Genomic DNA, 26,298 nt, shown 5'->3' with positions numbered 1-26,298 from the left:
CAAAAGCACCACAAAGCACCACAACGCACCAAAAGCACCACTCGGTGCACAGTCACCACGGTTCATAATAAAGACAACAAAACAACTGGTGGTGGTCTTCTCTTTCTCTGCTGGGCCGATGTTCTTCCCGACGTCTTCTGGCTTCATGCGGCCTAGTTGGAAATAATAAAAAGCACAAACCGTGTCCTTTTTTTTTTAGGGCAACAGGGGCCAACTAAGGGTGGTCCACCTGTTTGGCATAGGTGCCACCTTACTGAGGTCCGCAAGCAAGATTCCCTGGCCACTATGGCCGGTCTCCAACAGAGGTGCCCTGCCCCAGAACCTGGGGTCCATCAAGTGGTACTTGGCCGCAGAACAGCGGTCCATAAAGTGGTACATCAACGCAATGCATGCTGGTTCTGGGAATCTCGTGCGCACAATGGCCACCTCACGCACGCTCCCCTCGGCACCCAATGGCGCACAGGTCCTCAAGTGGGAGACAAAAGGGGGGAAGACAAATGAGCGGAGGGGTAAGGTCACAAGGGTACACGTCAATAAAGGCAATGCAGGGTGAAGTGCGTACGGAGAGTGAAGTGAGAAAAACTCGTCTCTACCGTACGTCACCCCCCCCTGTCACCTACACTACCCTTGCCCTTACCCCATATTTACAAGAATTTACACCTTTACAAATTCGTCACTACGTCTTGTCTTCCCCATCTTTCCCTTCTACACCAAATTCGTCTCCAATCCCTCTACTTCAAAATTTGCCATCACCAATTCATCATCAATCCTCATAAGGAGGGAGAGATGGAATTACGCACAATGTCACACCCACGTCATGATGCGTCTCACAATCCAAAACATTTGCATTAATGAAAAATAATAAAACATGGCATGGTGTGGAGTTACCTCATCTCAGGTGAGTGGATGCAGATGGTGCGAGGAGACTCCAATCCTAACTATCCTCTAAATGACTTTAACACACTTTACACTACCCGGGGTCTTTCCCTGCCAATCCATTGGCCAACTTACACTATGGGTTCTAAAAACCAATTCCCATTGACCAAACTGTGGTGCTTCTCAATTTGGGGTCTCACTCCCCCGATTCATCTCCCGGTGCCCTCGCACAATTTCTGGGCTGCGACGTGTAGCTCTCCCAGCAGGTCTACCCACCTGCACACCTCCACCACTGCAGTTGCCACCCGAGCTTACCTAGCTCCTCACCCTAACCTAACTAACTGGGGACAGCCCCTCCTGGCGCTGTCACCCCACTCGGTGCCCTCTGGCACTGGGCTACCCGGGTCCGTCCTCCGGATCCTCGGGCCCCATCCACAACAACTACTACCGGCTCCCAGAGCCCACCTGCGGCCTCACCTGGCCGACATCCTCACAGTGGTGGAGTGCCCAAACCAACTACACACACTAACAGGCTACACGCCCAGCCATTTCCACAACACTAATGCACCCATCCAAAGACCATTCTTTCACCCGCACCACAGATGCCAATATCCAACCACAATTTACCTATACCCTCTACCTAACACTTACACTACCCGCCCCGGGTATCCGTGATGGGGGTCCACTCTTCCCCCATTCACACCTCCGCACCATCCACTCCACTCCACAATTTCCACCATACTCTCTCCACAACCATCCATTCCAATACTCCATACCATTTATTCCATACACCTGTCCTCCATTCACCTGTCGTTGCACACCTGTGCAATCATACCTGGTGCCACCTGCACCCTCCTTTCTTCCTGGACCATTTGGTCAACACAACACGCAATCACCACTACTCCCTCATACACTGCTCCACACACCTGTTCAGTTGCACACCTGTGCAATCACACCTGTTCAATTCTCAACCACACGGCATCATCTCATCTAACTACTCCCCTCTGAAACTTGCGCTTCCCAGTCGTCCCTTTAAACTATTGCGCTCCCACGTCATTATCATCCACGCTAATCTACCTGCGTCCCCACTACAGGTATCCTTGTCACTAACTAACCTTAACGTTACCTAATGTCATCTTCTAGGGCCCTACACACGATATCCTAACCCACCCGGGCTAGTTTTCACTGCCATCAACCCCATAAACTATTGCGCATTTGCCCCCCCCCGTCTGTGAGGGATGGTGGATTTGCCATCCCACCACATCGGGGAGGTCCTACTATCAATTTCGCTCGTCCAAATCCAACAAATCAAAAATTTGTCATTTACTGCCAATCACTCACTGTACCATCATCAAATTTTGCTTTTTTTCTAATTTCGGGGCCAAAACACTATCCTCATCACCCGTCTACTTATTAGGTCCTCTCGGTGCGCCAATTCCCTTCTAAAGCTCGGCTTCGTACAGCCGAGCAATGAACGCGGGTTGTTTTGTGCCAGCGGCTGGATACGTCCCGCATTCGGGGCAGGGACGGGGGCTTACCCGGGTCGAGATCCCACGCACCACCTCGGCATGGAGCCATCCAATGTCCCGATCTCGACCTGCCGGCACGTCTCAATAGAAAGTGGTCGCCATGACGACCCTTCCTATCGGGCTGCCCGCTCCGCCTAGTGGAGCCCGGACGCGGCCGTTCCAAGCGAGGCCCAGCGTGGATCGCGTACGGCGGTCCTTTCGAACCCGCCGTGGCTCGGATCCCCGCTGGTTCTCGCGGCACGCGAAGCCCGGCACGCACCGAGGGCCCGATTCGGCTAAAAGTCGCTCTAACCGCTAACCCGGTTACCGTCGATGCCTCACCTGCATGGTTACATGCATACGCTACCCCTTGCTTGCTCATACCTCCAGCTGTTCCCATGCTCCTCGTACCTTTCCTTACACACCTCGGTACACTCATTCCGCTCACCGACTTGGTCACACACCTGACCACCGAACACTTTGGCACACATTCGTTGGTCGCACACCTCACCAACACACCTCTTCGCGCCCCCTCCTCGGTCACCTCCTCTGTGACAATCACAGGTGTGCTCTTACTCGCACACCCAACCACGTGCCTCACGACCAACTCAAGTGTGCATTCCCACACACGCTCTACCATTCCAGGTGTGCATCCTTCCATGCCAGGTGTACATCCTCGCTCACCTGTCACAACTAACTCACGCTCCGTGCCACTCTCACTACTCTCACCACCACTCTTGACAACGCACTCACCCTTACTCTCGACAGCGCACTCTTTCCTCATGCACCAGTCCGTTACACACCTTTCTCGCGCATCCTCTCGCGCACACTCTTTCGTTACATCCTCTGTAACTCTCACCACAGGCGTGCATTCTCCTTCACTCTTGACAGCGCACTCTTTCCCCATGCACCTGTCCGTTACACACCTTTCTCGCGCATCCTCTTGCGCACACTCTTTCGTTACACCCTCTGTAACACTCACCACACCGCGCTTCCATGTACCCCCTCGCACACGCGCTACGACCAACTCACTCTTGACGGCACACTCACTCCTCGGCGTGCACTTTTGCCTCACACACCCCATGGTCGGACATTCTCGCACACCTCTTTTTTCGCACACCAGACCTGTCGCACACTTCACCAACGGCCTCTCACGAACACCCGGATCCAAACCAATCCCCAAGCCGACTGAAGCTTTCCTCACATCATGTACATTTCCGATTATATCGCCACTCACCTTGGCACCTCGTCTCCGCACCTCCTTTGCCACCTGCAAACTCTTTATTTGGTTAGTGAGCAGCACATTATGAGTTGAGCACCGACCTTGTACCAATTCCATTACCTCCTCCTGGATTTCTCTCTTAGTTTCTGTCCGTCTCTTCTTAATTTCACTCACCTCTTCTTCCACTTCCTCTAATTTTTGTTTAACCTCTTTTATTTCTCGGTGCGTCTCCTCAAGTTCGTCCTCTAAGGCTACCGTGACCGTCTCTATGTGCATCCTCACCTGCCGGTCCTTTGTCTCCATTATCTCTGTCACCTCGTCCACCCTCATTGTCAGTTCCTCACGTACCATCTGACATTGCCTCTGTGTCGCTATTAATTCGTTTTTAATTTCTTTTTGTGTCGCCTTTAACCCTCCTAGTACCGCAGTGTTCTTTTGAACCTGCTCCACTAACTCCGTCTGTCCCTCTGTCAGCTGTTCCACCTCCTCCGTCAGATCTTCTATTCCCCCTTGTAACTTCGCCGTATTATTTCTCACCTCTTTCTCCATACGCTTCTCACCTCGCTTTACCTCCTCGCGTAGCCCCGAAACCTCCTCACTCACACCTCGTCGTATCTCCTCTTTCATCTCCTCCATCTCCTTTGTAGATGCCACCCTCATCTGTCCCAATTCATCCCTCTGAGCATCCAGTTTGGTTTCTACCCCGATTTTTACCTCCTCTATCTGCTCTCCCATTTGTTTAATTTCTCTGGCGGATTGCTCCCCTATCTCCCGCAATTTGTCCTCCATCCTATTTTCTAGCCCCATTAACCCATTTTTCATCCCCTCTATCTGATTCTCCTGGGCAGCCATTCTATTTTCCACCCCCGTTAACCCATGTTTCACCTCTTTTATCCCGTTGTCTAACCCCTCAAAATTATTGTCTACCTTCCCAAATTTCTTGTCTAACCCCTCACCAGCACCCCTCGCTTCGTCCCTCATTACCCCCATTTGGCCCTCTAATCGCTCACTATCAGCCCTCAATTCGTCCCTCATTACCCCCATTTGGCCCTCCAATCGCTCACCCAATCGCTCACTATCAGCCCTCATTTGCTCACTATTAGCCCTCATATCGTCCTTCTGCAGGTTGAGGGACGCCTGCATTTGTACCATAAATTGCTCCATGAGGGCCTGCATTTGGGCCATCCCTCCCACTTGTGCAGCGGGTGCGGCCGCCGTAGCCATGTGCGAGGCGCCATTTTGCGCGCCCGCAACCTCGTGCGCAAGGACGCCACTTTGCGCGCCTGTAGCCTCGTGCGCGAGAGCGCCATTTTGTGCGCCTGATACCCCCTCAACCACATTGCCAATGTTCTCCTCCTCATTGCTCCCCTCCATTTGATCCTGGGTTACCCCTAACCCGTCTATCTCCCCCACCGACATCCGATCGCCTTGATTGTCCATGGCGCGATCTCAAAATTCGGGTCTTATTAAACAAAATTTCGGCAGCTCGTAATTTTGACCAAAAAAATTTTTTTTTTTTCACCTCTTAAAAATTTGGTTCGGGCCTCGAATCCCACTCCCAGACACCAATTGTTACAGATCGCGGTTTAGATGTTATGATGGGCCGAGCGGATGGTCCAACCGCGACCGTTACAGGATCCCCAATTGGCCCGATTCCACCCGACGTTGACCAGATCGCACCGCAGATATTCAATCGGGAAACCTCTAAAGCGACCGAAAGAGAAGGAAAAGAGAAGAAGACAGAGTACGGAGGAAGAACAGATTTATTATACACACACAAGCAAAAAGAAAGAGCGACCAAAATTATTTACAGCAATGGATGGAAGAAGCAGTCACACAGTGCATCATTAGCTTAAACTATTCAATTTACTTAACCCCAGGACAACGATCAGGACAGACGACGTTCACACTTACACGGGGGATATTGCAGGCAGGTATGGCTTGAGGTGGATTGCTGGAGAGGGAGGCAGGGTCGGAGGCAGCAGCTCTCAATTCCTCGCGTTTTTGGCGGGAAAACCCTCCGTCGCGTATCCGCTGCCGATGCTCTAGACGTCACACGCTGGCTTGGGCACACCTGCTCCTCTCCTTCTGGTGGAGCCGTCTCCCTCCTTTCAGCGCGTCTCTCCTTAGCTGGTTTCCTCTCCGAGTACCTCTCCTCTTTGGCTTGGAGCGTCTCGCATCTCACCGCTCACAGTTCAGCTCACAGCTCCTCTCGTATGTCACCTCTTCGCTCATCTCCTGAAGCAGTCCCTTCCAGTCGCTTTTATCACTCGGGGCGGAATCAAGCCGCCGGCTGCGAGGGCACGCCTACCGGGTCGCTAACCGCGGTGCTGGTTGGCTGTCAGGGCTGTCCGATTCCTCCTTCGATCATGACGACGTGCCACGCCTGTGAGTTGGCGGCTCCTACCCCCCCCCCCCCCCTCTTCTCCGAGATGAGCACATGGGCAATGGCGGCTTGCGGGATTGAACACCACTCGCACCGCTTTTGAAAGGAACTTTGGAGAGCGGAGATGATTGGGGAAATTGGAAGGGCCTACGCTTATTTCGTTTGATACAATGCAGAGTCAATCTAGTGGGAAACACATATTTAGCCTACATGGAATAAGGAAATACACTATTTAAAAAGATATATCGTGGCCTGTGTGTAAGTTTCATGGAATTAACTAGGAGGACGGCTGCGACCATTATTTACATTACGAGGGTGTTACACGCAACAAAACCATACTTTTCACATTCGTTACACTTCCTCCAAAATTGTTACACTTCCCAAAAACCGTTACACTTCTCAGATTCGTTACACTTCTCAAAACCGTTACAATATATATATATACAGTGGAACCTTGACTTACGAGTTTAATTCGTTCTGTGACCGAGCTCGTAACTCAATTTGCTCGTTTCTCAAATCAAATTTCCCCATTAAAATGCATTGAAATGCTATTAATCCGTTCAGCCCGCCAAAAACCACACCAATTTTTTTTTAAATATGCAGTATATATAAAAATATCTCGCGCTTTATATTTCACCTGTATGCAGCATACAAGTTGGCAGGATGGCCTGGACTGGAGGTACGCACACTTGACTCTAAACTGTCCAGCCTGGGTTTGAATCCCGACCCAGCTATAACCTGTCATGTCGGTGTTTCACAGGCAGGGTGATTCATCAATGTGTGTACCGCTAAACTGGGCGCCCCGTTTGCGTCCCATTAGTTGTTGGATGTTAAGGATCTCACCGTGTCTTCCACAAAGAGAAGGCGAGCTATCGCCGGCACTCTGAACAAGTTGTGGCCTGGCATGCTCTTCTCCTCTGCCGTTATATACGTCCTCCTCGGCATCTTTTTCCAGAAGAGCCCTGTCTCGTCACAGTTGAAGATTTGCTGGGGGATGTATCGTTCGGCTTCTATCAGTTCGGCAAAAATTATAATAAAATCTTCAGCTGCCTTCACATCCGCCTCACCAAGTCGACAACACGCACACCTCGCTCATGTTTTTCGACGATTGCGTGTTTTATATCCAAGCACATCATCCTCTTCTTCTTCTCAGTACTGCCCTTGGCACTCAATTACTTAGGACCCATGGTTAAAACTAAGAAATTTTCCAAAATAACCAACATGCGAAAACAAAACAGCAGCGATATACGGCAGATATGCTTGCACGGCAAGATAACCACGTGACCGGAACCCACCTGGTGGCGGCTGGCGTAAGCTCCAAAATAACCAACATGCGAAAACAAAACAGCAGCGATATACGGCAGATATGCTTGCACGGCAAGATAACCACGTGACCGGAACCCACCTGGTGGCGGCTGGCGTAAGCTCCAAAATAACCAACATGCGAAAACAAAACAGCAGCGATATACGGCAGATATGCTTGCACGGCAAGATAACCACGTGACCGGAACCCACCTGGTGGCGGCTGGCGTAAGCTCCAAAATAACCAACATGCGAAAACAAAACAGCAGCGATATACGGCAGAGATGCTTGCACGGCAAGATAACCACGTGACCGGAACCCACCTGGTGGCGGCTGGCGTAAGCTCCAAAATAACCAACATGCGAAAACAAAACAGCAGCGATATACGGCAGATATGCTTGCACGGCAAGATAACCACGTGACCGGAACCCACCTGGTGGCGGGTGGCGTAAGCTCGTAACTCAGATCTCGGCTCGCATCTCAAAGCAATAAACCGCCCGAGCGACGGCTCGTATCTCGGAAAACTCGTAAGTTGGTGCACTCGTAAGTCAAGGTTCCACTGTATATATATATCTCTATCTATCTATATATCCATCCATCCATCCATCCATCCATCCATCCATATATATATATATATATATATATATATATATATATATATACACAAAGAATTAAGTTAAGCACCCCCCCGTTTTTTTACAACCTCGCACATTACAAGTTTGTTGTCGTCAAAACAGTGTAATATACCCATGATATTGCTATATTTTCTGGAGAAGTGATATTATGGTCACATAAAAACATAACAATCATGCCGTTTTCAATATTTTATTCTGAATAATTTAAGGTGAAATTTTTTGGGAATTTTAGGCATATTTTCACCTCAATTTAAGTATGGAGCTATAGGTCCATCACGGACAGTGTGGATGACGTTTATGTTTTCTAACGTACAGTCATTGTTCTGAGAAGACCTCTAGCGATCTTTGCGTCAATAACGTGTGTAGGACCCACGTGATCGGATGGAGCAAGGTGCTGTGACAACCATCCCCTGGCCTGCGTACAGTCCTGACCTGAACCCCCTCGAGCACGTTTGGGACATGTTGGGACGACAAATTGCGAAGATGGTCCCTCCAATAGCCAATCTGGATGAATTGGAACGTGCATTACATCGGGAATGGAACAACCTGCCACAGCAACGCATACGACGGCTTACAGGGTCTATGAGACGTAGGGTTGAGTCAGTGATCCGATCACGTGGGTCCTACACACGTTATTGACGCAAAGATCGCTAGAGGTCTTCTCAGAACAATGACTGTACGTTAGAAAACATAAACGTCATCCACACTGTCCGTGATGGACCTATAGCTCCATACTTAAATTGAGGTGAAAATATGCCTAAAATTCCCAAAAATTTTCACCTTAAATTATTCAGAATAAAATATTGAAAAGGGCATGATTGTTATGTTTTTATGTGACCATAATATCACTTCTCCAGAAAATATAGCAATATCATGGGTATATTACACTGTTTTGACGACAACAAACTTGTAATGTGCGAGGTTGTAAAAAAACGGGGGGGTGCTTAACTTAATTCTTTGTGTATATATATATATATATATATATATATATATATATACGTATATATATATATATATATATATGTTGCGGGCAACGTATGATGTGCTTCCGCCACCAGTAAACTTGAGATTGTGGGGGTTGTTGCAGGAGGAGAGATGTTATTTGTGTGGAGGTGTGGGAACGGTGCAGCATGCACTGAGTGCATGTTCAGTAGCATTGGCAGCAGGACAATACAGGTGGCGACATGATCAGGTGCTGGCGGTGGTGGTGCAGATGGTGCAACAAGAGGTGCTGAGGTCGAGAGAAAGAAGAGTGGAGAAGGAGACTGATGGGGGAGAGGTGTGGTTTGTCAAAGAGGGCCAAGTGGTAAGAGGTGGAAAGAGGAGGAGGAGGAGGTGGAAAGCAAGAGGGCTGTCAGATGTTTGTGATTGGCAGGTGGTGGCGGACCTGAAGCCACAATTGTTTTCCCAGAGGAGATCTGTGTGACAAGGTTGTGGCCTGACATTGTCATTTGGTCAGGTGCAACAAGACAGGTCATCTTAGGGGAATTGTCGGTACCTTGGGAAGAGAATATGGAGGAGGTGCATGAGAGGAAGAGAGGAAAGTACACTGAGCTGGAGGCAGAGTGCCGGGAGAAGGTTTTTTTTTTTTTTTTTTTTTTTTTTTTTTTTTTGTTGTTGTTGTTGTTGTATACTGAATCGAGGCTCGTGAAAGAGCTGACATTTACTTCACAAACAAATCAACCAGACAAACAAAATATATAAAAAGAGGGAGCGGAAGACAAGAGAATGGGAAGCACACAAACACTTGAGAGCACACAACATTTAAGAGCAGGGAGATGTGTGGGAGATGTGTGGGAGGGAGAGGGCTTGGGGGAGGAGGCGTGGGAAGTGGGGGGGGGGGAGGGGTGGGAGAAGTGTAAAACACAAGGACACCAAGGACTTCCAGGACAGAAGTTGGTATTTCAAAAAGTGGAATTGGGGTGAAATTATCGGGGATAGAAAAGATCAAGGTTTTGGATGGGGGAAGATAAGAGATGGTGGTGTACAGCTGTTTTAAAGACCTGGAGGGTGGAGTGGGATTGAAGAGAGTGAGGGAGTTTGTTCCAGAGGCGAGAGAAAAGAGGAGTGAAGGTGAGCAGAGAGTCTTGATTTTGGCAGTTTAACCATAAGAGGGGTGCAGGCAGATCTTGTGCGACCTGTAAGAATATTTGCGGGACAGAGCCCAGAGAGAGCTGGGGGGGCAAGGCCAGAAAGGAGTCGGTAGAAGACGGAAAGACCACCAACCTGTCTGCGGTGAGTGAGTGAGAGGCCCTTGGAGTTAGCTTCATCGTGGGAGATTCCAATGATTCTGAATGCTTTGCTTTCAACAGCGTGAAGACGAGCTAGGTGTGAGGCAGGAGCACCAGCCCAGAGGGGAGAGCAGTATTCCATTGAGCTGCGGATGAAAGCCTTGTACGTGGTGAGGAGCTCAGGTGTGCCAAGGAAGGACTTCGCACGACGGAGGATGCCCAGTCGGCGACTGGCTTTGGAGGCCAGATTTGAAATGTGGTTTTCCCAGGAAAGATCATGGCAGATAGTGAGACCCAAAAGTTTGAGTGACAGAACTTCTTGGAGAGAATTATTCAGAAAGTATATGGGAGGGTTGTCCAGTCGGTCTTTTCGGAGAGACATCGTAAGAGTGTGAGATTTGTCAGGATTGACAGACATGTTCCACTTGTTTGCCCAGTCTGTGATTTTGTCCAGGTCTGCAGAGAGTGAGGAGGCTGCAGACTGCCGATCTGAGGGATGAAGAATGGAGCGACAGAGAGTAGAGTCATCAGCAAAGAGATAGAGAGGATTTTCAAGAGAGTCGGAGAGATCATTGATGATGACCAGAAAAAGCACAGGGCCCAGAACACTGCCTTGGGGAACTCCAGCCTGAACAGGAAGAGGAGATTAGAGAAACCCATTCAGGGCCACACGTTGACCGCCTAGAGAGGAAGTCCGCCAGCCATGCGTGGAGATTTCCATGGATACCAACAGAGGAGAGTTTGGTGAGCAGAGCGGGGTGCCAGACCGTATCGAAGGCACGTGATATGTCTGGCGAGTTTCGTGTCAGCCATTTGAGGTGGGGTGTAGAGGGTATATTGGCAATTCCTTTTCTGCATTTCTTGCTCGGCTGGGAGTGTGTGGGACAGAAAGAAGGAGGATGTGTGACAAGGTGGCCCAGGTTGCCTTGAAAGACTCATTTTGGATATGGAGGAAGTTTATGGAGGCATGGCGAATGGTGTAGGTTGTGTGTGGTTTTTTCTTTTTTTCTTTTTTTGTTATGATTATTATTTCTTATTTTGTGGATATGAGTGAGTGGGTGAGGGTGTGTGTTTTTGCATGAGTGTGTGTTTTTGTATGTTGAGTGGTGTATGTTGTAAGAGTAGGTGGTTGGTTGGCGTTGTGTGTGTATGGGTGTGTATGTGTGTGTATGAATGATCTGGTGTGTTTTGTTGGTGAGTGGTGAAGGGTATAAAGGTGGGTGTTTGAGTGTTCCACCATATTTGTTTGGTGATGTAGATTCTGGATGTGGATGTGTTGTTGTAGTCTGCGTTCGCACTGGCTGGGGGTGGGGGTATGTACGCATCCAGGTGTAGTTGCTGCATGTGGATGTGGATGTGCCCCTGCTGGCCCACCTTAGCTGACTGTATCGAGGTTGAAGGGCCGAAACGGGATAATGCTGAGGACCTCGACTGAGGACCCGGTCAGTGCGGCACACTTGTGACCAGGTGTGTTTTGAACTTATATATATATATATATATATATATATATATATATATATATATATATATATATATATATATATATATATATATATATATATATATATATATATATATATATATATATATATATATATATATATATATATATATATATATCCAGGCTTGAAAAGCAAATTCTACAAATTTCTGGAAATTACTTTTAAAAATTCAAAACTAGAATATCTTGGTTGTATTTGTTAATTTTATTTTGTTAATGCTAATATTCTTGTTAATTAGCTAACGGAGCAATTGTCGTATTTGAAGTACCATTCTCTCATATGGTCTAGCCTGGTGTTGGTTTGGCGGTTTTGGTGCTGGCTTGGGATCCTGGGATCCTGAGTTCGGATCCTGGTCGATCGTTGAATTAACGACAGGGGGTTGACTCAACCTGTCATCCTTCCGAGGTCGGCAAATATCAGCTTGCTGGGATGAATGTGCCTGTGTGTGCCCCGGCTTAGAATAGGTACAGGGTATCCCTGCCTGTCGTAAGAGGAGACTAAAGGGTTGGCGTCAGGAAGGGCATCCGGCCATAAAAACATTGCCTCAAAAATGGAACCCTGATGATTGTCATGGGGCCCGCAAGGCTAACTGCCGCTCTCGCAGGGAAAATGGCCTTAAAAAGGGAATTTATTTATTTATTTTATTCTCTAATATGGCCACCAATACAGATACATTAACAATTAATGCCAACTTTTTGTTTTTCATCATTGTTGCATTGTTTTATTATGCATGTTCTTGTGTATCGTTGAGACATTGTGTAATCCCTCTTGCCTTTGAACCCGAATATATAAGGCTTTTGTAAAACATGAGTAAAAGACTCTGCCGTTGTTTGCATTCACCCCTCAGATGGCTACCCAAAGGAGGAAATAACGTATCATTGGAGCCACAATGCGGTGGAAGTCGCGGACCAGCGCTCGTGGAAGCTTTACCAGTTTTCTTTTCTTGGCCTCCGAAATTACACCGAAATGCTGAAAACACCATCAGGTGCCATACCAAGCATAATTTGTTTTTTCATGGTCTCCCTCGTGTGTTTACTTTCTAAATATAACCTGCACAGTTCCCTTATAATGCGTGTTTAATTTGTGGTGTTCTCACCAGGTCTGAAAGTCTGAAAGAAGCACAGGTTGGGGAAAACCCTAAGACCCAAAGAAACCTAACCCCAAGAAAAAAAGAAAAGACAGATTTTGCAAAAGACAATGAATAAAAGCATTTAAGTTGTAAAATAGCATGTTAACAAAATGGCATCAGGTTTATGCCGTGACGTTTAAGTCTGTGAATCCTACTATTAATTTGCACCTGGCTTTGACACCAATACAAATTTTTGGTACAGATCCTGGGCATCGAAAAGCTACATATATCGAACAAATGGTTTCAAATGGAGCACCCCGACGCTATTAGAGCATTTAAATTGCATCAGATGTGGCAATATATGTGAATTGTTGCTCCCAGTGTACCAGCTCGATGACAAAAGATAACATCTGCATTTTTGCCATCTCCATCCCTGTACTGTTTAGAATCCCATGTGGGCAAGGGCAATTTGCAAAAACGTCACCCGCACAGTGACTGCTAAGTAATATAGTAACATTCGAAAAAATATTTTGCGACACAGCCAGCGCCTTTGAATGTTTTTATTACCTCCGCCACCAAAGGTGAATGGATGTAGGTTATGTTTTCACCCCTGTCTGTCTGTTTGTGAACAAAATATCTCAAAACGTTGTGGACGGATTTGGACGAAACTTGGTGGGCCGGTTGGGTGTGTGACAAGGACGAAATAATTAGATTTTGGTGAAGATCTGAATATGGATTCGGATATGAGAATTATTTAATTGTTTTTAAGTGATTCTTCACAAATGGGAGATAGGGCCAAAAACGATACTTAGCACGATATCTCAAAAAGTTATAGATTAATTTGGACGAAACTTGCTGGACAGGTTGTGTGTGTGTGACGAGGAAGAATCGATTCATTTTTGGTGAAGATCTGGATCCTCCGGATCCACCTAGTAGAATTTTTAGTGATTCCTCATCATTGAGTGATATGGCCAACCAGGAAGAGGTATGTATGCTCTCTCCTGAGTGCCGTTCTCGTCTTGTGATTTAAACAAGCACAAAAGGCATGATAAATCACAATAATGGATGAAAATGCAGTGAAGAAACCCTCATTTTCCCATCCAACACTTTTCATGTTTTTGTATTCCTCTATCAACTTGATCACCTGTTCTGAGAGATGTTTTTTTCCTTTATACAAAATCAAGGCCCAGGAAAAAGTGAAGAGATAGAGGGCAATAGGTGCATACAAGCAAGGGTATGAATAAACAGATTGAGAGAATGAAAAAATGAACACGGGAATTCATTCCTCCTTTTTCCCAACTGCGGAACGAACTTCCACATTTTCTTCAATATAATCCTTCCCATCAGGCCTTCAGTACTGCTTTTCACGCAATCTCAGGTCATCACCCATCCAAAGCCATGATCTTTTCTACCCTCATTAAAATCCCCTGCCAAGCCCACCTCCTTCCAAATTTCCATTGTTTCCCTTCTTGAGAGTTTGCTTCTGTATCCATCTTGTCCACAGCATGCATCCTCCCCTACCACTCACTCCTCCTCAAATCCCTTATTTGTCTAAGTCTCTCTGATTTTGTCCCTCAATCCTGCTGTTAATGTTTCCCCCCTCTACTCTTCTTTTTGTTCTACTGCATCTACGTGATCTGTTCTGTGTTCCAGTGCTTCCACGAGCCTTGACATTGTGTCCTGCTATATTAAATAAGGCAATTGTCTGTATGTGCTTATGTGCATGCAAAACATAGAAACATCTGCAAAACATCTGCAAAACATAGAAAAAAAACAGTGCTGGCCAATCTTCACCTAATTTTGCATACGTGTCTGTTGTACCCAGTGTCAGGTCATGGGCACATCATCCCCTCCCTCCCCCGACACTCCATGCGAGGGGGGAGGGGGGGGAAGGTGGATGACTTGTGATGTTTGCCTGTACACTGCAAATTCCTTTTCTATGTGGCCATGTTGATATATAAGCTGCCCGTTACCATCCACATAGGGACCTGCCCCTGCTAACTGAAAGTGATGTCGATCTTGTGGTGTGCAGGTGAATACGTGGTGATGCGTTTACAGTTTGACCTCGTACGAAGGATGGGCTACTTCACCATCCAGACTTACATCCCATGCATCCTCATCGTAGTCCTTTCCTGGGTATCGTTTTGGATTAACCGTGATGCCACACCTGCAAGAACTTCACTTGGTCAGTTGACCTGCCTGTATGATCATCTGTACTGTATGATCATATCCTGCTTTTCAATGTAGTCCTTTGGTTGCCTGTTTAATTGTATGACCATGTATTTTGTCTATTGCACGTTTCGAGGCTAAAGCACTTGTACGCAACATGGCTGTGCTTTGTTGTGCTACTGTGCTCCTCCAGGCATCACCACTGTACTCACAATGACGACCCTCAGCACAATCGCCAGGAAGTCTCTTCCCAAAGTCTCCTATGTCACTGCCATTGACCTCTTTGTCTCCGTCTGTTTCTTCTTCGTCTTTGCTGCGATGATCGAGTTCGCAATGCTTACATTCTTTGTCAGCAAAATGAAGTTGAAGCGGGGGAGGCGACGGAGGAAGGTGAGCTGGTGGGCAAGTGGATGGAAGGGTAGACATTTTATTTATTTTGATTCTTCAACACCTTTACAAATGATAGAGATGTAGACAACTGATAGTTGTTGGCAATCAGGAAATGGAGGTGGTGGGGAATTATGGCAAGCAGCAGATCGTTTCCCCTACCCACGGTGGTACTCTAAAAGCACCAACAGTTACTATTATTATTATTATTATTTCGTATGCAGCCTGTAGCTACTGGTTGCATCATTGCTGGGAGCGCAGCTGTGTCACTGATGCAATGCCCCTGTTTCCCGTAAGCTGGTACTCATTTTTTCGACCTCGGAAGGATGACGGGCTGAATCAACCCACCGGGTATTATTTATTGACACGACAGGGGCTCAAACTCAAGACCCTGAGATCTTAAGGCAGCCACCTTAACCGTTAAGGCAACACCAGGCCTGCAATAGTTACTGATAGATGGATATAGCAAAATGCTTACCCATATAACAACCTATCCTCATTCCAATACATAATGCCACAACAAAATCTCACCAAGTCTTCTATTTCTTTCGCTCCAATCCCTTTGAAAGGTTTTACTTCTGCTTTTACTTCTACTCCTCCAGGTTTCTCTTGGTCTCTCTCCCCCTCTCCCCTTCTCTCACCCCTTTCCCCCCCTGCCCCCCCCCCCCCTGTCTCTCTCTCTCTCTCTCTCTCTCTCTCTCTCTCTCTCTCTCTCTCTCGCTCTCTCTCTCTCTCTCGCTCTCTCTCTCTCTCTCTGTCTCTCTGTCTCTCTGTCTCTTTTCCCACTTAGTGTCCAGAATGTAGCTTCCTTTCTACCTCCGCCACCAAAGGTGGATGGAGGTTATGTTTTCACCCCTGTCTGTCTTTGTTTGTCTGTATGTCTGTGAACAAGATATCTCAAAAAGTTGTGGACGGCTTCGGACGAAATTTGGCAGAGCGGTTGTGTATGTGACAAGGAAGAAACGATTAGATTTTGGTGAAGATCCGGATTCGGATCCGGCTAATATAATTTTTTAAGTGAATCTTTATCATTGGGAGATAGGATCCAATAACTATATATAGCAGGATATCTCAAAAAGTTGTACACAGACTTGGACGAAATTTGGTGGAGAGGTTGGGTGTGTGACGAGGAAGAATTGATTCAATTTTGGTGAAGATCCGAAATCGGCTCGTATAAATTTTTAAGCGATTCTTCACCATTAAGTGATATGGCAAAAAATTACATACGGCAGAATATCTCAAAACGTTGTGGACGGATTTGGACGAAACGTGGTGGACCCGGTTGGGTGTGTGACAACGACGAATCGATTCGACTTTGGTAAAGATCTGAATATGGATTCGGATACGAGAATTATTTAATTTTTAAGTGATTCTTCACCATTGAAGGATTGGGCGAAAAGTGATATATAACATGTTTTAAAAGGTTGTGGATGAGTTATCACTAAACTTGGTGGATGAGCTGTTTCGGTGACAAGAACAAGCCAATTAGATTTTGGTTCAGGTCCGAATCCAGATCCGGCCTATCAGTGGGATACAAAACATAAACTGATCAGCCTGGCAAAGGTATACGCTGTACCAAGTGCCGTTCTCGTTCAAATTGTCTTCATATTTCCTCATTGCATGCCCAAATCCACCTCTATCTTCTTCTCTTTAATGTCTTAATTGATATATTTTTGTCCTGTCCTTCTTGCTTATTGTATTATAATTTAATTTTTATTTTTTTTTGCCAGAAACCCTTTAAAATGCTCCTTAAACATCTCTGCTGAAATCGTCCAAGTTTGCCCACTATATTTTAGGTTGGCTTCCTGCACGCTGCACCATAAAAAATAACTAACGTTATGTTGGAATTGAATGTTGTCATTTTAGTTGCTAACGGTATGTTTTTCCTTGTCCATATTTTGTTGCGATCAATTGTTTTTCTGATTTTTCTGATGGGAAAAGCTAACCATGGTGGTGGCGAGAATAACCACAGAAGATCACAGGCAGTTGTCCAGGGAAATTCATTCCATCCTGTAGCGCTCAACTTCACCAAAGGTAGCGCTATTCAAACCAACTGCAACTGCAAATAGATATACCCCATCATTTTTCCAGGGGTTTCCTGGCGGTTGAAGGAGCCTCGAACTCCACTTAAACCTGACGGATACAACCTTATACCTCTGACAAATTTGGTGCAAATCTGTCCAGAGGTGTCGGAGTGTATATGTAACACACACACACACACACACACGCACACACACACACACACACACACACACACACACACACACACACACACACACACACACACACCAACATTTCTACAGTAGTTACAGATTGAATAGTCCCAAGTGGGACAGACGCTTGTCTCCCGATAGAGGGCGGTCATAGTTGGGGTTCATTCGGTGATACAGTTCATTTTTCAGGTTAATTCCATGGAAAATTATGGGCATTTGTGGCTGAAAAGCCTGACAGCACGATTATATTCAGGCAGTGAAAACTATGTAGGATGAGCGGGTCCTGAATTGATGAAAAACGTTCCATTCGTTTTTGTCCCGTGATGTGTTGAATCGTCACATCTCGTCATCAAGTTATTTTCAGGTTTCAGAAGAAACGTGAAACTAGTAGTCATTGTTTCAAAATTTCAAAATAATTTGTTGTATAACATGTGAGTTTGCCATGATAACTTCATAATGGACTATCAGTGGCCGAAACATCTCACAGCGTTTGGTATGATTCAATGCAGCGTGGAACACGATGAGAATGATAGTATGTATCACATCGGTGGAGTGAGTTACCTGCTGATGATGATTGTAGTGAGTATCACATCCGTGGAGTGAGTTTTATGTGCTGATGATGATCGTAGTGAGTATCACATCGGTGGAGTGAGTTACCTGCTGATGATGATTGTAGTGAGTATCACATCGGTGGAGTGAGTTTTATGTGCTGATGATGATCGTAGTATCACATCGGTGGAGTGAGTTACCTGCTGATGATGATTGTAGTGAGTATTACATCGGTGGAGTGAGTTTTATGTGATGATGATGATCGTAGTGAGTATCACATCCGTGGAGTGAGTTACCTGATGATGATGATGATGATGATGATGATGATGATCATTGTGTGTATCACATCCATGGAGTGAGTTACCTGATGATGATGATGATGATTATCATAGTGTGAATCACATCCATGGAGTGAGTTACCTGATGATGATGATGATGATGATTATCATAGTGTGTATCACATCCATGGAGTGAGTTGTTTCCGAGCTGATGTGCTTGGTTACGTTGGAATGCTGGCGATGTCAAATCAGGCCATGAAGGCTTCTTCCATATTCGTTGATGCGAGTGTTTCAAGTTATCATCAAATACGTACAATGATTCATGTACCGATGCATTAATGCCAGTCTTTTGATCTGATCCGCTTTTGATCTGAATTTAACATGAATCTGAAGAAAATGAGTCACTTGAGTGAATTGAAAACTGCTTGTTAGCTCGCTGTCATTGTACGTGATGTTCACGTGATTACTTTTTAAGTTGATCATCTCAGCACTTGGATGGAATTTTGTTTTTTAAACGGCTCCATTCGTTTTTGCGCATCGACGTCATGAATCCTCGTGCCGAGTTTGATAACAATCCGTTGAACTACCTCAGAGGAGTAGGGGAAAAAATCAAAATTGTCATCGGACCAACTGGTTAGCCCACTGCCTGACTGAACGACATCGTTATGGCTTTAAGAGCTCGTCCCTAAAAAAGTTTCTACATCTTCAATCTCATTCCATTAAACTTGGATCCTTTTTAAGTTCAGTGTGAAATCTCATCAGTTTAGTGTTGCTGACATTATTTTTCAAGCCTACTTTTTTACTTTCCTCCCTCAACGTTGCTCTTGTCTTGAATCTTTCCAAACGTATTTGAAATGAGCGCTAAATCATCATCATAGTCCAAATCCTGTAGAATGTCATTGGCTATCCCATTGTTATCTTATTCATTCCTTTGGTTGTCTTTAACATGAAGCAGTCTATTACTATTAGAAAAAGAGTTTGTGAGAGCATGCATTCTCGCTTCACATCTTTCTTTGCTGGAAACAATGGTGACATTTTACTATCATGAATTACACAGCAGGTGAGGACTTCATATAAGATATTTATTATTTTATCCTTTCAGGTATTGTAATTCATGCATTCCATTTTCAGGCGTTTACATATACCGATATCTGATATGTCTTCACCCCCACCCAACACTTTGAACTTAATGTGTATCTATTTCACAATATATTTTAATTTCAATACGTTTAAACATATAATCTGTCGACCAATAATCACCATTGATAGTACTTTCATGTTGGAGAGAAATTTTGGATCACAAAAACACTGAGTCTGGTCACCGAGTTTCATTACCGATTGTAATCTTTTTGATCACCAAATGTAACCATTACACCACCAAAAATTAAACTTTGTGGACAGGTTGCGTGTGTGACGAGGAAGAATCGATTCAATTTTGGTGAAGATCCAGATCCGGATCCGGCTAGTAGAATTTTAAGTGATTCTTCACCATTGGGAGATAGGGCCAAAAACGATACAAAGCTGGATATCTCAAACCCTCCCCCCCCTTCCCACGCCTCCTCCCCCCAAGCCCTCTCCCTCCCACACATCTCCCTGCTCTTAAATGTTGTGTGCTCTCAAGTGTTTGTGTGCTTCCCATTCTCTTGTCTTCCGCTCCCTCTTTTTATATATTTTGTTTGTCTGGTTGATTTGTTTGTGAAGTAAATGTCAGCTCTTTCACGAGCCTCGATTCAGTAAACAAAAACAAACAAAAAAAAAAGTTGTGGACAGATGATTTTGATTAAATGTGATTCTGTATTGTGATTTTCTGGTCTAGACTGGGATACAAAACGTAAGCTGTCCACCTGGCCGAGGTATGCTCTCTACTGAGTGCCGTTCTAGTATGTGCATGTTAAGGTTGCTCAATGGAAATGTTTGTCAACATTAAAATATTTGCCTAATTCAATTTTTCTCCCTATTAAATATTTATTTACATTTCCAATCAACCAACCCTATTGTATTTTTTCAGAAACCAGAATTATTTCTAATTTTTGGCCTTATAATTTTGAATTTTTGGCCTTTTTGTTCTGGTTTGGCCTTGTAATCCACCATAGAGGGCAGAGAGAAACAATGGCGGGATGAGAAAGACAATTTAGTTTGGCAGCAGTCGTGGTGAGATGAAACTGGCTGTTTCTGTAGAAACTGTTTATGAAAGTCTGTTTCTTTAAAAACCAAACTGAAGAGAAGAGTGCAGCAGGTTTGCATTAAATGCACCAAATGTGTATGTTGCGTGTAGCGTGTGCAGAAACCAGAGGTTCCACCGGGCTTGGCGGTGCGCCCCGGCTCTGCCGTGGTTCCCGTCGGCTCAATGGTTCGACGAGGCGATCCGGAGACCGGCTGGGACTGCCTGGAAGGGAAGGACTGCATCTCGTTCTTCTGCTGCTTTGAGGATTGTCATGCTGGGTCTTGGCGAAAGGGAAGGGTACACATCCAAGTTGCAAAATTGGATTCGTACTCTCGCATATTCTTCCCAATCTCCTTCGCCCTTTTCAATCTCGTCTACTGGATTGGATACATGTACTTGTGAAATGGACTCTTCCCGTGTACCTGCGATTGAATACATTTACCGGGTTCTTCCAATGACTATTCTGAAGTACCGGTAACGGTGGGGCTGCAAGCCCGCTGACAGACACTCGGGCCATCCTGTGGGATTGGACAAGCCCTACTTGGATGGGTGTGCTCAAAACGAAGCTTCTCGTGTGCCGTCTGCATGTGATGGACACACTGGGTTTGCCGAACAGAGATTTCGGCGCTAACCTTTCAGTTTCAAATTTCCAGTGAATTTTACCTTTTTCTTATTATTATTATTATTATTATTATTATTACTTTTCACTCTTTCACTCTCTCAGCAGATGCATTTGCAATTGTCTGACCACTGATGTTGCTTTATTGCCTTATAGCTAGAACCTTTGCCTCGATTATTTAAGCCGTATTTCAATTGTTTTATCATGCCGGTAAGGTTATCATGGCTGAAAGAGCTGTTTAAAAAATGTTTAACCTCTTGTATTCACCATGTGATCATTCAGCAGGCATCACAGGTGTTAGCCTCCCTTACTTTTCCTCCTCAGTTTTGTCCCTCATTTATTTTTTCCTCCTGCTCCCTGGCCCCCATTCTTCTGTCTTCCCTCTTTTCCTTTTGCTCTGTCCTTCTTACCTCCTCCCTCTTTTCCTTCCTCTTCTCATTTTCTATTTCCACTCTCCCCACCCTCTTTATTTTCATCAGTCTCCACTTGTTTTCCCTCTCCCTCCATTTTTTGCAGCTATTTCAGTTAATCTGACTGTCTTGCTTTATGTGATGCTCAAGGAAGACATTGAGTGAGAAACTTCTATGTAAGGTGAGATTTTGGGTTTTGTTTGAAATGTCATTTTATATTTTTGTCTGATTCGTGGTGACGACTTCATCGGATTATGCAGCAAGCCACCGAATCAACATCCCAAGAGGAGTGTAAGCAAAGCCTGACCCAAATTTTATACATAGTGAGATGGAGGTACCATGACTACCAGGCACAAGGAGCAAATCGTTTGATTAACCAGCGAGCATCCGTAGTTTGTTTCATCGCCATTTGCCAGAAAGACGCAGACATTTATTCTTCTGAAAACTACATTCGATTTCCAAGTCTCCTTTTATCTAGTATTGATCAGTCCAAAGCAAATGCAAATGTTAATTTGAAGAGACGCTTCTGTGGTTAAAAAAATAATGGAAAATGTGAGATTGCATTTTGTGGAGCAAATGAAGCCTTACAATACCAGCCCCAAACCAAACCATCCCCCTCCCAAACCCCCTTATTGAACAAGTTTCGATTCTTAGCCCATTTTTAACTTCCCATCATAGTCCTAGATGTGCATCCCACCCATCATTTCCCAGTTTGTGCACACGCACGCACACACCTGCATAAGCCTTCCTGCGCCGACACTGCTCTCAAAATGTTTGTGCCGAAATAGACTTTTCTCGATTTTAGTTCTGACGAGGCACAGTTGCTGTCAAATTGCTGTAATTGTTCCGTCGAGTTCAGGCAAAATAGGCACTGGGTCACTGGTCATGTGATTTGATAAATAAGCAAACCTCAGTGACGGACACGGCACAGAATAATTCTCAAACGCATTTGGACCTTTCCATGTAGGTCGAGCACCGGAGCTCAGAGAAATTTTTAAAAGCGATGTTGTTATTAGGTGCAAAATGGAAAAATGTGGAAAGCTTCTCACTGCTTGTGGGTTTTTGAATTAGGTGTTGTTCGGATCACTGTTCGGACCGGGTAATGTTAAGGAGGAACCTGCGTCCGTTCGATTCCCGGCAGCGTTTGCTGTCGGGAGGTGGCGAGATGCGCCATACTACGAATTTTGTCCATCTGAATTTGAGCGGCATTGTTCTTCGTTTTTTCATGTCCACTTTGACAGGATTTCTACTGCCAGGAAATTCTAATTTTTGGTAATCTTTCTGAGCAGCAACCAACCGAGCAATAAAATAGCACTGGGTTTAGCCATAATAGAGCGAGCGATCGCAGATGTAACCAAGAAGTAACTAACCCGTACGGCGGCTGGTGACTAGGTTGAAAATTATCTCGTCGTTTGGATCCCGCGTGAGGTGTGAGACTCCGTTGTAGTTTTTATCTGGTTTTGGCAAGAGCCAGATTCACACCTGGGATCTTTAACGCTGCTGGACAACTGCTCTGCTTTTCAAGAGTCTGGCGGTGTGTTTAACGGGTCGTATCTTTTGGCAAAATGTGAAACCATTGATCCAAAATACTTCATGACACATAGTATGTTTACATCGCTGCCTGGATAAGAATTTCTAAGTAATTCAACTTTTTGATCACTCACTCCTTGAACTTTAAATATGTATTTTTGCAGTCGCTAATCTCCCGTTGCATAATCTACCGCTTTAAAGAGAAAATATATAATACCATCTGAACTTGACGCTCATCCAGATGGTAAGGAACTTTTGATGGCTGCTTATCGGAGCATCGCATGGCCATATTCTTCATACTGCAGTGGAAACGAAGCCTAAATGGTGGTGTTTTATGGGGTGTTTTTTGTAAACGTATGTTGTCCTATAATTTACAAGCAGCAAATGAAAAAAAAACATATTTTTGATTCAAAACCAGAAATCTTTATTGTAAAGTAGGACATTGATAAATCTGAAAATAAATTTTAAAATCTCCACCTTCTAATAACAAAAGAGGAATTTTCTTCTTTCTTTAGCCCGAAAGAAAATTGAGATTCCTCTTTTTTTATTATTCCTTTCTTACTGCGTATTATTTTCTACAAAGTTATTTCATTTTTATTTTAACGATAATTCTCTCTTTGATCACAGCCATGCCTTTATCTTCCCCCTCCTTATCGACGTCGATAACTCATTTTTCATTTCCATACTATCGCTCTTGCCATTTATTTTAACCAAATTGCTCCTGATGTATTCTCTTCACAACCATCTGTGCATCATCTACCATAAGTAATGGTGTTTCCCTCTCCCTCCCTCACACATTTTCATTTGAGGGGTTGTCGCTACCATTGACTTTGCACGTATCCATTGTGATGTCGTATTGTGCCGTTTTTCAAAGTTTGTGTCTGCACAAACCTAGCTATTGATAGCTGGTGGAGATTTTTCTGGGATTCATGTGACATAGACTCATCCAAACAAGGAACATTGTTTTAGCAGCATGTAGACTTAGAAGCTGTGGGTCCTTTGGACTTCATACAGGCCTGCAAAATTGGTCATGAGGCCTGCCAGGTCACAAAATCGCTCGGCGAGCCTGCTCGGTTACTGTCCCAAAGGCCCGCTTACGACTGGAAAAAATACCCAAGTCTTCAGGTTCTTGGCAAGCCATTTGATCAGGTGATTATTATTATTTTTGGATGGATTTTCAGGACAAAGGAATGGAAACTCAGGAGGGTGAGATATTTTGATTAGTTGGACTGTTTGTCTCTAATAGCTGGGGTTTATAGTTGAGACCCTGCCCATATGATTTCCCAAGCGGCTAATGGTTCTGCTTTGTGGGGCTCGGTGTTTGGGATCAAAATGCGAGACTCACTGATCAGAGAAGGGGACAGAGAGGTGTGTAGAGCATGTCTCATGTTAAAGCAGTGCCTTTATGAATGTCGTCACTTGCCCACCATTTCCAATGCGATGTCAAAATCGAGGCAAAATGTCGGATTAAGCCGACTAGCTTTGCATCAGACAACACATTTTATAAACCTGTACATATTTTAGCAGAAAATACTTCTTAAGATTAAAAAAAAAAGTTTACAGTTACTGTTATGGTAGGTAAACACATTTGCAATATGAATTTACAACTCACGCGTTTTTGGTAAAAAAAAAAAAGGATCCTTTTGTTTTCTTGCCTGGCATGTGTATTGTAACTGCGTTCTGTATTTACACCATAGATTGCTTTGTCTCAAGTATTGCACTGAGGCTTTATGGACATTGTTAGCTATTTTTTTTCGGAAATAAAATTACGTTTTGCACACCAAACCTCTGAGGAATAAGTGTACTGTCACACACACACACACACACACACACACACACACACACACACACACACACACACACACACACACACACACACACACATGGGCCATAGTTTGGGCACCCGTACAGCACAGCTCTTGTAATCACGAGCTCAGATGCCCGATCGTGTCAAGTGGAACCGCCGTTCCCTTAGTCTTCCAAATGCTTTAATTTGGAGCCTAATTGTATCATGGGAGTGGATAAGGAGCACCCCTTGATTATAAACAAATAATTAATTATAAGCATTCAAGGACAATAAATGATGTGGAAATTATAAATATTCGCTGCTAATCACAAGTTACAATGCTATAGGCCAGCAGGGTTAGCCAAAGGACAAAGGGGGCTTAATGATTAAAAACAAGTTGTTTCTGGCCTGATGGGAGAACACGAGGTGTGGGCTCTGGGAAAAGGACATCTTGTGAGAGATCACCTTTCTCGACTTGCAAAGTGAAACAGTGAAGGAGCCCTGAGTATGTCTAAAGAGTGCAGGTTGGTGAAGTGGGTCATGGTGAGAGAGCCTTGATAACGTCCATTGGGTGTAAATGGAAAAGCAGGCTAGCCTGGGTTCGAATCCCAAGCCACCCAGGTATAAATTGTCATGCCAGTGTTTCACAGACAGAGTGATTCATCAAAGTGTGTGCCGTCCTTGGGTGGACGTTAAACGGGCGTCCCGTCTGCCAGCATTAGCATTCGTTGGTGGACCTTACAAATCCTACGGTGTCCATCGCAAAGAGTAGATGAGCTATCACTGGCACCGATAACAAATTACAAATCCCTGCCCTAACCTACAGAGGGCATTGCATAAGTGGCACAGCCACACCCTCAGCAAATGATGCTATCCGCTGCATATGAACAAAGAAAATAACAAAAGTAAAATACCATTAACAGTAACTATTCATTTTTGAGGCTTTTTGGAGGGGGCTTTTAACGACTTGCAGTGGGGGGAGGTTAGAGTGTTGCGGACTTGGGGGTTGGGTTGGGTGGGGGGAGTTAGGACTTGAAGTCGCATCATTCCACCGAATTTCTATGGGTACCTGCTTATCTTGTTAATTAGAATAATTACATTATGCTTGTCCTGATATGGACAGACTATTAAACTATGAAATAACTATTATAATCTATTCTCAATTTACCCCTTAGACTAGACCCACAACAATATACTGCACTACATATATATTGTTGCGGAAACGGAGTACGGCACTCCCCTTAGGGAGGGGGGGGGGGGGTTAGTCCCCCTTCTATCTTCACTGGCCGTCTCCGCTCCTGAAGCGCCTCAGCTCACTCCTGGGGAGGCAGGTGAGCAACCTCATTCGCGACCGCGGACAAGATGTTAATTGCCGAGTGGATTAGCAGCCGCGGCACGAACCATTAGCAAGTAACTAGACCCGATTCTGAAACGTTGGCCAAATCGTGCCACAGGTATCCAA

General features: G+C 45.1%; 1 protein-coding gene across 1 annotated transcript in view; it reads left to right on the top strand.

Moving 5' to 3' along the window:
* LOC137439700 (gamma-aminobutyric acid receptor subunit gamma-1) overlaps positions 1–24,829 on the top strand; it is an 85,534-nt gene extending 60,705 nt beyond the window's left edge. Inside the window, exons 6-9 of the mRNA XM_068135717.2 lie at positions 12,510–12,647; positions 14,764–14,916; positions 15,094–15,290; positions 20,603–24,829. Of these exons, the coding sequence (XP_067991818.1) occupies positions 12,510–12,647; positions 14,764–14,916; positions 15,094–15,290; positions 20,603–20,893 (779 nt within the window). The 3' untranslated portion in view covers positions 20,894–24,829. The remainder of the gene's footprint in view (positions 1–12,509; positions 12,648–14,763; positions 14,917–15,093; positions 15,291–20,602) is intronic.
* The last annotated feature ends 1,469 nt before the right edge of the window (positions 24,830–26,298 follow it).

Source organism: Myxine glutinosa, chromosome 14 (genome assembly GCF_964187855.1).
Source record: "Myxine glutinosa chromosome 14, kmMyxGlut1.1, whole genome shotgun sequence".
Taxonomy (NCBI): Eukaryota; Metazoa; Chordata; class Myxini; order Myxiniformes; family Myxinidae; genus Myxine; species Myxine glutinosa.
Note: the sequence above shows the minus strand (reverse complement) of the source record. Positions and strands in the feature narration are given on the sequence as shown.